We start from the raw sequence: 12,456 nt of genomic DNA, 5'->3' as shown, positions 1-12,456 counted from the left end.
GCCTCAAGTGATCCACCCCCTCGGCCTCGCAAAGTGCTAGAATTATAGGCGTGAGCCATTGCACCCAGCCATACTTATCTTTTGGTCCACAGAAATGACCAGCATTTCAATTTTCATTTGGTCTTGTTTTGTTTTTCCTAGATGAAAACGAACTGGCAGTTATAACTCAGGAGGATAATTTGTATTATGGCAATCTGGGCATCGTGCCAAGTTCCATAATCAAAGTAGGTAAAAAGAAAGTGGGGTTACGGGCTGGGCACGGTGGTGCACCCCTGTAATCCCAGCACTTTGGGAGGCCGAGGTGGGAGGATCACCTGAGGTCAGGAGTTCAAGACCAGCCTGGCCAACGTGGTGAAACCCTGTCTCTACCAAAAATACAAAAATTAGCTGGGAGTGATGGCGGGCACCCATAATCCCAGCTACTCGGGAGGCTGAGGCAGGAGAATTGCTTGAGCCTGGAAGGCAGAGTAAGACTCTGTTTCAACAACAACCAAAAAGAAAGTGGGGTTACGAATTAGTTGGTAAGGAATAATGGTCTTGTTCACAAACTTCTGAACCTTTTTTCGAAGGCTAGAAATCACTCTAGTTAGCAAAATAATAATACCAACAACAACAGCTAAAAGGGGAAGAGTTTTCAAAATACGACAGGTGCTGGTCTAGGCACCTTCGTGTATTACATTATTTAACCTTGACCATCATCTTAGGAGTAGCTCCTCATATTGTCCCTATTTGACAGATGGAAAAACTGAGGCACAGAGACCTAAGTCGTCTGTCCAGCTCAAAGTGGTACTAAGTGGTGGCACAGGTGTCATCTGACATCCCCTTGTGCATTATGCCTATCTAATTTTTTTTTTTTTTTTTTTTTTTTGAGACGGAGTCTCGCTGTGTTGCCCAGGCTGGAGTTCAGTGGCCGGATCTCAGCTCACTGCAAGCTCCACCTCCCGGGTTTACGCCATTCTCTTGCCTCAGCCTCCCGAGTAGCTGGGACTACAGGCGCCCGCCACCTCGCCTGGCTAGTTTTTTGTATTTTTTAGTAGAGACGGGGTTTCCCCGTGTTAGCCAGGATGGTCTCCATCTCCTGACCTCATGATCCATCCGTCTCGGCCTCCCAAAGTGCTGGGATTACAGGCTTGAGCCACCGCGCCCGGCCAGGAGCCATATCTTAGGAGCCTTCACCCTGACGTTCTGATGAGGCCAGTGCGTATGCTGGGGAGAGGTTCTTATCCACGATCTGTGAATAGGAATTAGGCTATGTGCAGTTCCTCCTGCCTGTGATCCCAGAGCTTTGGGAGGCCAAGGCAGGAGGACTGTTGGAAGCCAGGAGTTCAAGATCAGACTGTGTAATATAGGGAGACCGCGTCTCTAGAAAAAAAATTTAAAAATTAGCTGGGTGTGGTGGTGCACACCTGTAGTCCCACCTGCTCAAGAGGCTGAGGCAGGAGGATCACTTGAGGCAGGGAGGTTGAGGTTTCGGTGAGCTACGATCGTACCACTGTGCTCCAGCCTGCGTGACAGCATGAAACTCTGTTTCTTCAAAATCATCATAATAATAAAACTAACAAAAATTTAAAATAAAAGAATTATTTTGGCCAGGCACAGTGGCTCCTTCCTGCAATCCCAGTACTTTGGTTCCAGGAGTTCATGACCAGTGTGGGCAACATAGTGAGACTCTGTCTTTACTAAAAATATGAAAATTAGCTGGGCGTGGTGGTGTATGCCTGTAGTCCCAGCTACTTGTGAGGCAGGAGAATGGCTTGAACCCGGGAGGTGGAGGTTACAGTGAGGCAAGATTGCGCCACTGCACTCCAGCCTGGGCGACAGAGTGAGACTCCATCTCAAAAAAAGAATTTACCTTCTTTAAATCTGCATCATGACCGGGCGCGGTGACTCACGCCTGTAATCCCAGCACTTTGGGAGGCCCAGGTGGGTGGATCATGAGGTCAGGAGTTCAAGACCAGCCTGACCAACATGGTGAAACCTGTCTCTACTAAAAATACAAAAATTAGCCGGGCGTGGTGGCGTGCGACTGTAATCCCAGCAACTCAGGGGAATCTCTTGAACCTGGGAGGCGGAGGTTGCAGTGAGCTGAGATCACGCTACTGCACTCCAGCCTAGGTGACAGAGCAAGATTCCGTCTCAAAAAAAAAAAAAAAAAATCTGCATCATGAAATAAAATTTAAATCTCCAGAAAAACAATGAGAATGATTGGATCTCAGGAATCATTTTCTTCTTAGTTTGCAGACCAACACATCTGGTCAGAAGAGGCAGCCCTGATGTTCAGGAGCTCAGGGATTCTGGAAATACTGACCCCGCTGCGTGACGCAGCCTTTGCAGCTTTTGATTTCCAGAAGTGCCTCGTGAATATCCAGGCAATTCTCATGGACCCTGAACTTCACGTTGGAAGATGCAATGTAGGTGATCCTAACTGTTTAGATCAATGTTCAATGCACTTTAAAAAAGACAAATTCAACCTGGGCATGGTGGTGCATGCCTGTAGCCCCAGTTGCTCAGGAGGCTGAGGCTGGAGGGTTGCCTGAGGCCAGGAGTTCAAGACCAGCCTGGGCAACATAGACCCATTTCTAAAACACACAAAGTTTTTTTTAAAGCTGGGCGTTGGTCAGGTACGGTGGGAGACTTTGGAGACTGAGTCTTTGGGAGGCCGAGGCGGGCGGATCACTTGAGGTCAGGAGTTCCAGACCAGCCTGGCCAACATGGTGATACCCCATCTCTACTAAAAATACAAAAATTAGCTGGGTGTGGTGGTGGGTGCCTGTAACTCCACCTACTCAGCGTGCTGAGGCATAAGAATCTCGTTAACCTCGGAGGCAGAGGTTGCAATGAGCCAAGACCACACCACTGCACTCTAGCCTGGGTGACAGAGCAAGACTTCGTCTCAAAAAAAAAAAAAAAAGAAATTAAATTAGTCGGGCATGGTATGGTGGCACACGCCTGTCGTCCCGGCTACTCGGGAGGCTGAGGGAAGAGGATTGCTTGATCCTGGGAGGTCAAGGCTGCAGTGAGCCATGATCAAACCACTACACTGCAGCCTGGGCGACAGAGTGAGATCCTATCTCAAAAAAAATAAAAAGAAGAAAAGAAAAGCAAAAAAGCAAAAGCAAAAAAAAAAAAAAAGAAAAGCAAAAAAGGAAAGCAAAAAAAAAAAAAAGCAATTACTGCAAATGTCAGGGTTGGGGGATACTTCTGGAGAGAAGGGAGGGGCTGACATTGTGCCCAACTTGAGCCCTTTTTGGAAATAAAGAGTCTAGTGGGGAAGCGAGAGGCACAAGTGGAGATTCAGGCTGCAGCACCAGGTGGGTCCTTTCCTCCTTCCCGCCTCCTTGCCCTTTCTTTCTGGGAACAGGAGCATGATTTCTTCTTTGCCTTCCTAACTAGATCGAGTTTCTGAAAGGAGAATTCACATACAGGATGTATACCATTGACATGCTCAGCCAGCTGGAATTGACTGCTTTGTTGATACCCCAGCCAGGCACATCCCTGATTCCTCTGGTAAGTACATCTGGCTGTTTCTGCTATCCGGGATTCTCAGCCACATGCCCGGTGCCCACTCCCAGATTCTGGAAATCCCTTGGCATCCCCCACAAGGAGAGACGCTACTCAGGCACTCACGATTCTGCATAGAAATTGTCCCTGTGTCTTTTTTTTTTGAGACAGAACCTCGCTTTGTCCATTAAGCTGGAGTGCAGTAGCGTGATCTCGGCTCACTGCAACCTCTGCCTCTCAGGCTCAAGCAATACTCCTGCCTCAGCCTCACAAGTAGCTGGGATTACCAGCATGTGCCACCACACCTGGCGAATTTTGTATTTTTAGTGGAGATGGGGTTTCCCCATGTTGGCCAGGCTGGTCTTGAACTCCTGGTCTGAGGTGATCTGCTCACCTCAGACTCCCAAAGTGCTGGGATTACAGGCATGAGCCACCATGTCCAGCCATTTCAATGTGTCTTCCCTCTCGACCAGCCTCTGCATGTCTGGGCGTGATGAGGTTGTGGCTGTCCAGCTGGCTGCCTGGCCTCTCTTGTGCTGTCTCTGTGCCTCCTCCATCCTTCTGAGCCGCCCATAAATTCATTTTCTATTAGTTTCTTTCTTTTTTTCCTTTTCTTTTCTTCCTGGTTTTTTTTTTTTTTTTGAGACGGAGTCTTGCTCTGTCGCCCAGGCTGGAGTGCAGTGGCGCGGTCTCCGCTCACTGCAAGCTCCACCGCCTCCCAGGTTCACGCCATTCTCCTGCCTCAGCCTCCCTAGAAGCTGGGACTACAGGCGCCCGCCACCACGCCCGGCTAATTTTTTTCTATTTTTCAGTAGAGATGGGGTTTCACCGTGTTTGCCAGGATGGTCTCGATCTCCTGACCTCGTGATCCGCCCGCCTCAGCCTCCCAAAGTGCTGGGATTACAGGTGTGAGCCACCGCGCCCGGCCTATTTTTTTTTTGTTTTGAGACGGAGTTTTGCTCTGTTGCACAGGCTGGCACGATCTCGGCTCACTGCAACCTCTGCCTCCCAGGTTCAAGCAATTCTCCTGCCTCAGCCTCCCAGGTAGCTGGGATTACAGGTGCATGCCATCATGACTGACTGAGTTTTGTATTTTTAGTAAGACGGGGTTTCGCCATGTTGGTCAGACTGGTCTCGAACTCCTCACCCACAGGCGTGAGCCACCACGCTGGCCTCATTATCTTAACTCAGCCTGTTGCTCAGGCTTCTCTTGCTAACAGCTAAGAGCCCTGACCCCATGGCCTTCCCCCACCCAGCAGGAAGTGCCTGGATGTTTCTTGATCCAAAATCCAAGTGTCTAAGCCTAGACATCAGTTGCATGTACAGATGGTCCCACAATTTTTTGACTTTACAATGGCACAAAATCGATTACATTCAGTAGGAACTGTGCTTCCAGTACTGATACAACCTTTCTGTTTTTCACTGTTAGTATTCAGTAAGTTGGCCAGGCGCGGTGGCTCAAGCCTGTAATCCCAGCACTTTGGGAGGCCGAGACGGGTGGATCACGAGGTCAGGAGATCGAGACCATCCTGGCTAACACGGTGAAACCCCGTCTCTACTAAAAAATACAAAAAAAACTAGCCAGGCGAGGTGGCGGGCGCCTGTAGTCCCAGCTACTCGGGAGGCTGAGGCAGGAGAATGGCGTGAACCCGGGAGGCGGAGCTTGCAGTGAGCTGAGATCCAGCCACAGCACTCCAGCCTGGGCGGCAGAGTGAGACTCCGTCTCAAAAAAAAAAAAAAAAAAAAAAAAGTATTCAGTAAGTTACATGAGGACCAGGCACGGTAGCTCACGCCCATAATTTCAGTACTGCAGGAGGCTGAGGTGGGAGGATCGCTTGAACCCAGGAGCTCGAGACTAGCCTGGGCAACATAGTGAGACCCTGTCTCTACAAAAAATATAAAATTTATGAGCTGGGTGTGGTGGCACATGCCTGTAATCCCAGCTACTTGGTAGGCTGAGGCAGGAGAATCACTTGAACCCCGGAGGCAGAGGTTATGGTGAGCCGAGATCACACCATTGTACTCCAGCCTGGGCAACAAGAGTGACACTCTGTCTCAAAATAAATAAATAAATAAATAAATAAATAAAAATAAAAAAATTAGCCAGGTGTAGTGGCATGCACCTGTAGTCCCAGCTACTTGGGAGGCTGAGGCAGGAGGATCACTTGAGCCCAGGCGGTTGAGGCTGCAGTGAGCTATAATCATGCCATTGTAGTCCAGCCTGGGTAAGAGAGCAAGACCTCATCTCTTAAAAAATAAAAAATTTGTCCAGGCGTGGTGGCTCACGCCTGTAATCCCAGCACTTTGGAAGGCCAAGGCGGGCAGATTGCCTAAGGCCAGGAGTTCAAGACCAGCCTGGCCAACATAGTGAAACCCCATCTCTACTAAAAATACAAAAATTAGCCAAGTGTGATGGCGGGCACCTGTAGTCCCAGCTACTCAGGAGGCTAAGGCAGGAGAATCACTTGAATCTGAGAGGTGAAGGTTGCAGTGAGCTGAGACCACGCTTCTACACTCCAGCCTAGGTGGCAGAGTGAGACTCCGTCTCAAAAAAATAAATAAAAATAAATAAATATAAATTTTAAAAAATTAAGAGGAGGTAAATTATTGCTTCATGAGAACAGAGTTTCTGTTTGGGGTGACGAGAAAGTTTTGGAAACAGATGGTGGTGATGGTTGCACAATATTGTGAATCTACTGAATGCCATTGAATTGTACACTTAAAGGTGGGTAAATTCATCCAAATGTATTATCTATTTCTACAAACATTCAGGAAGGCTGGACCCCTGAAATGTCAACGTCGTGATCCGGGGGTGGAAGGGCGAGCAGGTTTTGTTCTCCTTTTAGTATTGCTTGGTTTGTTCTCAACTTAAAGTAGTCTGGGTTAACTTCCAATGCTTGGTAGGTTAGGTCTATTAAATGCATTTTCAGGCTGGGCACGGTGGCTCACACCTGTAATCCCAACACTTTGGGAGGCCGAGGTGGGCAGATTGCCTAAGCTCGGGAGTTTGAGACCAGCCTGTGCAACATGGTAAAATCTCGTCTCTACTAAAAATACAAAAATTAGCTGGGTGTGGTAGCGTGCTTGTAATCCCAGCTACTTGGGAGGCTAATGCATGAGAATCACTTGAACCCAGGAGGCAGAGGTTGCCGTGAGCCGAGATCGGACCACTGCATTGCAGCCTGGGTGACAGAGTGAGACTCTGCCTCCGAAAAAATAAAAATAAATAAATAGGCCGGGTGCGGTGGCTCATGCCTGTAATCCCAGCACTTTAGGAGGCCGACACAGGTATATCATCTGAGGTCAGGAGTTTGAGACCAGCCTGGCCAACATGGTGAAACCCTGTCTCTATTAAAAATACAAAAATTAGCTGGGTGTGTTGGCGCATGCCTGTAATCCCAACTACTTGGGAGCTTGAGGTAGAAGAATCACTGGAACCTGCGAGGCAGAGGTTTCAGTGAGCCGAGTTTACACGAGTGCACTCCAGCCTGGGTGACAGAGTGAGACACCATCTCAAAAATAAATAAATAAATAAATAAATAAATAAAATAGTAAATAGATAAATAAATAAATGCATTTTCAGCTTCTTCTTCTTCTTTGTTTTTTGAGACAGAGTTTCGCTCTTGTTACCCAGGCTGGAGTACAATGGCGTGATCTCAGCTCACCGCAACCTCCGCCTCCCGGGTTCAAGCGATTCTCTTGCCTCAGGCTCCCGAGTAGCTGGGATTACAGGCATGCGCCACCATGCCCGGCTAATTTTGTATTTTTAGTAGAGATGGGGTTTCTCCATGTTGGTCAGGCTGGTCTCAAACTCCCGACCTCAAGTGATCCACCTGCCTCGGCCTCCCAAAGTGCTGGAAGTACAGGCGTGAGCCACCGCGCCTGACCAACTTTTTTTTTTCCTTTTTTTTTTTTTTCTTGGTAGAGACGGGATCTCGCGGTGTTGCCCAGGCTGGTCTTGAACGCCCGGGCTCAAGCAGTCTTCCCACCTTGGTCTCCCAAAGTGCTGGGATTACAGGCATTAGCCACTGTGCCCGGTCCTGGTTTTTCATCTGAAGGTGTGCTGGGGTCACTGCGGGGGTTGGTCGCCCCGTCCTGCCTGCTCACTCCGTAGAGCCTGAGCTTCTCTGCCCCCACTCCCAGGTGATGGTGAGCAACCCTCACTCCCTGGGGTTCCAGGCCACCTTCTACGAGAGCGGCTACACGTCAGACGGGAACACCAAGTACAAACTGGTGAGCTGCGTCCCCACAAACCCCGTCGCCTGTCTCTTGAGGGGACCGCCTCTTCCTCCTTCCCTTATCAGCATAAAAAGCTGAGGAGTTTCCAGGGTACATAGCCCCTGGCCGCGCCCCGGGATGGGAAGATGATCAGGCAGCCGTCACCCACCCGCTTGACCTCATTAAAGTGTCACACGGGAGAGACCTGGATGGCATGACAGGGAGGAGCCTAACCCAGCCCGAGGTGGGTGGCCGGAGATCTGAGTTAGCTGGGTAAACTGAGGCATGAGGCTTGTGTCGGGGCAGTTTCCACAGGGCAGGGGCCTGACCAGGTGCAAGTCGGTGACAGCAAACTCCTCTGACCAGATTCTTCACATCACATCTAGGTGAGTGAGGAGAACAAGCGCTCCTCACTACGGGTCCCCAGAACTCAGGGAGCACGGGAATGGGAGCCATCATATTGGGGCCGTTGTTTCTGTGAACTTCCAGAAGGCTTTCACAGGTGCTGGGATTAGAACAGAGCACGGCTTGGCTGGGCGCAGTGGCTCACGCCTGGAATCCCAGCACTTTGGGAGGCCAAAGCGGGTGGATCACTGGAGGTCAGGAGTTTGAGAGCAGCCTGGCCAACATGGTAAAACCCTGTGTCTACTAAAAATACAAAAAAAAAAAAAAACAGCCGGGCATGGTGGCGGGCGCCTGTAGTCCCAGCTATGCGAGAGGCTGAGGCAGGAGAATCGCGTGAACCTGGGAGGCAGAGCTTGCAGTGAGCCAAGGTCGCGCCACTGCACTCCAGCCTGGGCGACAGAACGAGACTGTGTCTCAAGAAACAGGAAAAAAAAAAAAGGCAAAAATTAGCCAGGCATGGCATCGCTGACCTGTAGTCCCAGTTACTTGGGAGGATGAGGCAGGAGAATTGCTTGAACCTGGGAGGCGGAGCTTGCAGTGAGCCAAGATGGTGCTACTGCACTCCAGCCTGGGCAACAGAGAGAGACTCCATCTCAAAAAAAAAAAAAAAGAACAGAGCAGGAGTAAGAGGCTTCTAGGTTTGTCTCCCCACGTCCCCTCCAACACTCCATCTCTCCCAATGTCCTGAGTTGAGGGATGCCCATGGTGTTCCACAGATATACTTGGGATTTTCTCTCTTGACCCCACAGGATATTTACTTAAAACAGCAGCAGCACTGGGGCAGGACCGACTTCAACTTCACTTCCAGGTATGTTGTCTCCCGGCAGAGGTGGGGACCGAGCTGCCTACAGGGGTTCCCTTAGCAGGAGCGAGCAGAAGCAGGGCTGAGATCAGACCCCCAGCTTTAGAACAATAAAACAAGGTGATTAAAACACTTTATAAGAGCTGGGCGCGGTAGCTCATGCCTGGAATCCCAGCACTTTGGGAGGCCGAGGTGGGTGGATCCCCTGAGGTCAGGAGTTCGAAACCAGCCTAGCCAACATGGTGAAACCCCATCTCTACTAGAAAATACAAAAAAAAATAGCTAGGTGTGGTGGCAGGCACCTGTAATTTCAGCTACTCGGGAGGCTGAGGCAGGATAACTGCTTGAACCCAGGAGGCGGAGGTTGTAGTGAGCCAAGATCATGCCATTGCACTCTAGCCTAGGCGACAAGAGTGCAACTCTGTCTCAAAAAAAAAAAAAAGAGCCAGTGTAGTGGTGGGCGCCTGTAATCCTAGCTACTCAGGAGGCTGAGGCACGAGAATGGCTTGAACCCAGGAGGCAGAGGTTGCAGTGAGCCGAGATGGTCAGGTTTTTTTTTTTGAGACTGGGTCTCGCCCTGTCGCCCAAACTGGAGTACAGTGGCACGATCTCGGCTCACTGCAAGCTCCGCCTCCCGGGTTCATGTCATTCTCCTGCCTCAGCCTCCCAAGTAGCTGGGACCACAGGCACCACCATGCCCGGCTAATTTTGTTTTGTATTTTTAGTAGAGATGGGGTTTCACCATGTTAGTGAGGATGGTCTTGATCTCCTGACCTCATGATCCACTCGCCTCGGCCTCCCAGAGTGCTGGGATTACAGGCATGAGCCACCACGCCCGGCCCATACCTTTTTTTTTGTTTTTTTTTTTGAGACACAGTTTTACTCTGTTGCCTAGGCTGGAGTGCAGCAGTATGATCACTGGTCACTGCAACCTTCACTTCCTGAGTTCAAGCGATTCTTGTCCCTCGGCCTCCCAAGTAGCTGGGATTACAGACACACGCCACCATGCCTGGCTAATTTTTGTATTAGTAGTAGAGACAGGGTTTCGCCATGTTGGCCAGGCTGGTCTCGAACTCCTTACCTCAGGTGATCCACCCACCTCGGCCTCCCAAACTTCTGAGATTACAGGCATGAGCCACTGAGGCCAGCCCCATACACTTTTAAACTATCAGATATTGTGAGAATTCACTGACTATCACAAGAACACCAAGGGGGAAACTGCCTCCATGATCCAATCACCTCCCACCAGGTCCCTCCCCTGACATGTGAGGATTATAATTCAAGATGAGATTTGGGTAGGGACATAGAACCAAACCATATCAGATGGATAAATGGGTAGGTAGATGAGTGGATAGATGGATAGAGAGATGGATGGATGGTTGGCTGGATGGGTGGATGGATGGATGGATGAGTGAATGGATGAATGGATGGGTGGGTGGACGGAACGGATGGATGAATAAATGGGTAGATAGATGAGTGGCTGGATAGAGAGATGGATGGGTGAATGGATGGATGGATAGATGGGTGGGTGGAATGAGTGGATGGAAGGATGGATGAGATAGATGGATGGGTGGATGGATGGATGCATAAATGGATAGATGGATGAGTGAATGGATGGATGGGTGGGTGGATGGAATGGATGGATAAATGGGTAGATGGATGAGTGGATGGGTAGAGAGATGGAAGGGTGGATGGGCTGATGGATGGACGAATGGGTGGGTGGAATGAATGGATGGATGAGATGGATTGATATGTGGATGGATGGATGGGCGAATGGGTGGGTGGAATGAATGGATGGATGAGATGGATTGATATGTGGATGGATGGATGGACGAATGGGTGGGTGGAATGAATGATGGATGAGATGGATTGATATGTGGATGGATGGATGGATGGATGACGAATGGGTGGGTGGAATGAATGGATGGATGAGATGGATTGATATGTGGATGGATGGATGGACGAATGGGTGGGTGGAATGAATGGATGGATGAGATGGATTGATATGTGGATGGATGGATGGGCGAATGGGTGGGTGGAATGAATGGATGGATGAGATGGATTGATATGTGGATGGATGGATGGACGAATGGGTGGGTGGAATGAATGGATGGATGAGATGGATTGATATGTGGATGGATGGATGGACGAATGGGTGGGTGGAATGAATGGATGGATGAGATGGATTGATATGTGGATGGATGGATGGACGAATGGGTGGGTGGAATGAATGGATGGATGAGATGGATTGATATGTGGATGGGTGGATGGACGAATGGGTGGGTGGAATGAATGGATGGATGAGATGGATTGATATATGGATGGATGGATGGGCGAATGGGTGGGTGGAATGAATGGATGGAAGGATGGATGAGATGGATGGATGGATGGATGGGTGATTGAATGAGTGAAAGGATGAACAAAATGCAGCCGTGTTGTTTACAAGGGTGCTATTCTTTAATAACACAGGTTCCATTGCCTTGCAGCTTAAAGAGAGCCACCATGTCTACCTTAACTGTGGACATAGCAAACAAGGAAATTTCATGTGTGGATATCAAGCCACTGGTAGGTCCCAAATCTTTGCTGTCCCATATTCGGTGTCGTAAGTGTTAAGACTCATGGAAGCTGGACCTGAAGTTGCAGTGAGCAGAGATTGTGCCACTGCACTCCAACCTGGGTGCAACAGAGTGAGACTCTGCCTCAAAAAATAAAAAAATTAAAAATAAAAATAAACATTCATGGCATAAGAAAATGTATGGCTGCATGCTTCCACACAGATGAACCTCAAGGAGATCCCACACAGTGAGAGAAGCCAGGCACGAAAGGACAAATCCTGTGTGATTCCACTTTTAAAAGGTCCCTAGAGTCATCAGATTCATAGAGATAGAAAGTAGGATTGGGGGTGTCAGGGGCTGGGGAAGGGGGTGATTGAGGCAGTTGAATGCAGGCAGTCACCCTGTTGGCCAGGCTGGTCTCGAACTTTTGATCTCAGGTAATCTGCCCGCCTCAGTCTCCCAAAGTGCTGGGATTACAGTAGTGAGCCACTGCCCCTGGCCAATTTTTTTATTTTTAGTAGAGATGGAGTTTCACCAATGTTGGCCAGGCTGGTCTTGAACTCCTTTTTTTTTTTTTTTTTGACATAGAGTCTTGCTGTGTCACCCAGACTAGAGTACAGTGGCATGATCTCGGCTCACTATAACCTCCATCTCCCAGATTCAAGCAATTCTCCTAACCTCACCCTGCCGAGTAGCGGGGAGGTTTTTGTTGTATTTTTAGTAGAAATGGGGTTTCACTACAATTGCCAGGCTGGTCTTGAACTCTTGACCTCAGGTGATGTGCCTGTCTCTGCCTCCGAGCCACCACACCCAGCTAATTTTTGTATTTTTAGAAGAAACTGGGTTTCACCATGTTAGCCAGGCTGGTCTCGAACTCCTGATCTTAAGTAATCTGCCCGCCTTGACCTCCCAAATTGCTGGGATGACAGGAATGAGCCACTGTGCCCGACCTGGTCTTGAACTCTTGGTCTTGTG

The 12,456-nt window shown here is 49.3% G+C and overlaps 1 protein-coding gene across 8 annotated transcripts in view; it reads left to right on the top strand.

Moving 5' to 3' along the window:
- Nucleotides 1-12,456, top strand: part of CATSPERD (cation channel sperm associated auxiliary subunit delta) — a 61,574-nt gene that overhangs the window by 30,942 nt on the left and 18,176 nt on the right. For 7 of the 8 annotated variants that reach the window (XM_033195998.1, XM_033196000.1, XM_033195995.1 and 4 more), the window contains 6 exons: nucleotides 142-224; nucleotides 2,235-2,411; nucleotides 3,394-3,507; nucleotides 7,645-7,734; nucleotides 8,874-8,932; nucleotides 11,413-11,491. In XM_033195998.1, coding sequence (XP_033051889.1) covers nucleotides 142-224; nucleotides 2,235-2,411; nucleotides 3,394-3,507; nucleotides 7,645-7,734; nucleotides 8,874-8,932; nucleotides 11,413-11,491 — 602 coding nt within the window. The remainder of the gene's footprint in view (nucleotides 1-141; nucleotides 225-2,234; nucleotides 2,412-3,393; nucleotides 3,508-7,644; nucleotides 7,735-8,873; nucleotides 8,933-11,412; nucleotides 11,492-12,456) is intronic. The other variant, XM_033195994.1, reaches the window with a different exon arrangement.

Source organism: Trachypithecus francoisi, unplaced genomic scaffold, assembly GCF_009764315.1.
Source record: "Trachypithecus francoisi isolate TF-2019V2 unplaced genomic scaffold, Tfra_2.0 Lachesis_group5, whole genome shotgun sequence".
Taxonomy (NCBI): Eukaryota; Metazoa; Chordata; class Mammalia; order Primates; family Cercopithecidae; genus Trachypithecus; species Trachypithecus francoisi.
This window is presented reverse-complemented; position numbering and strand designations above follow the sequence as displayed.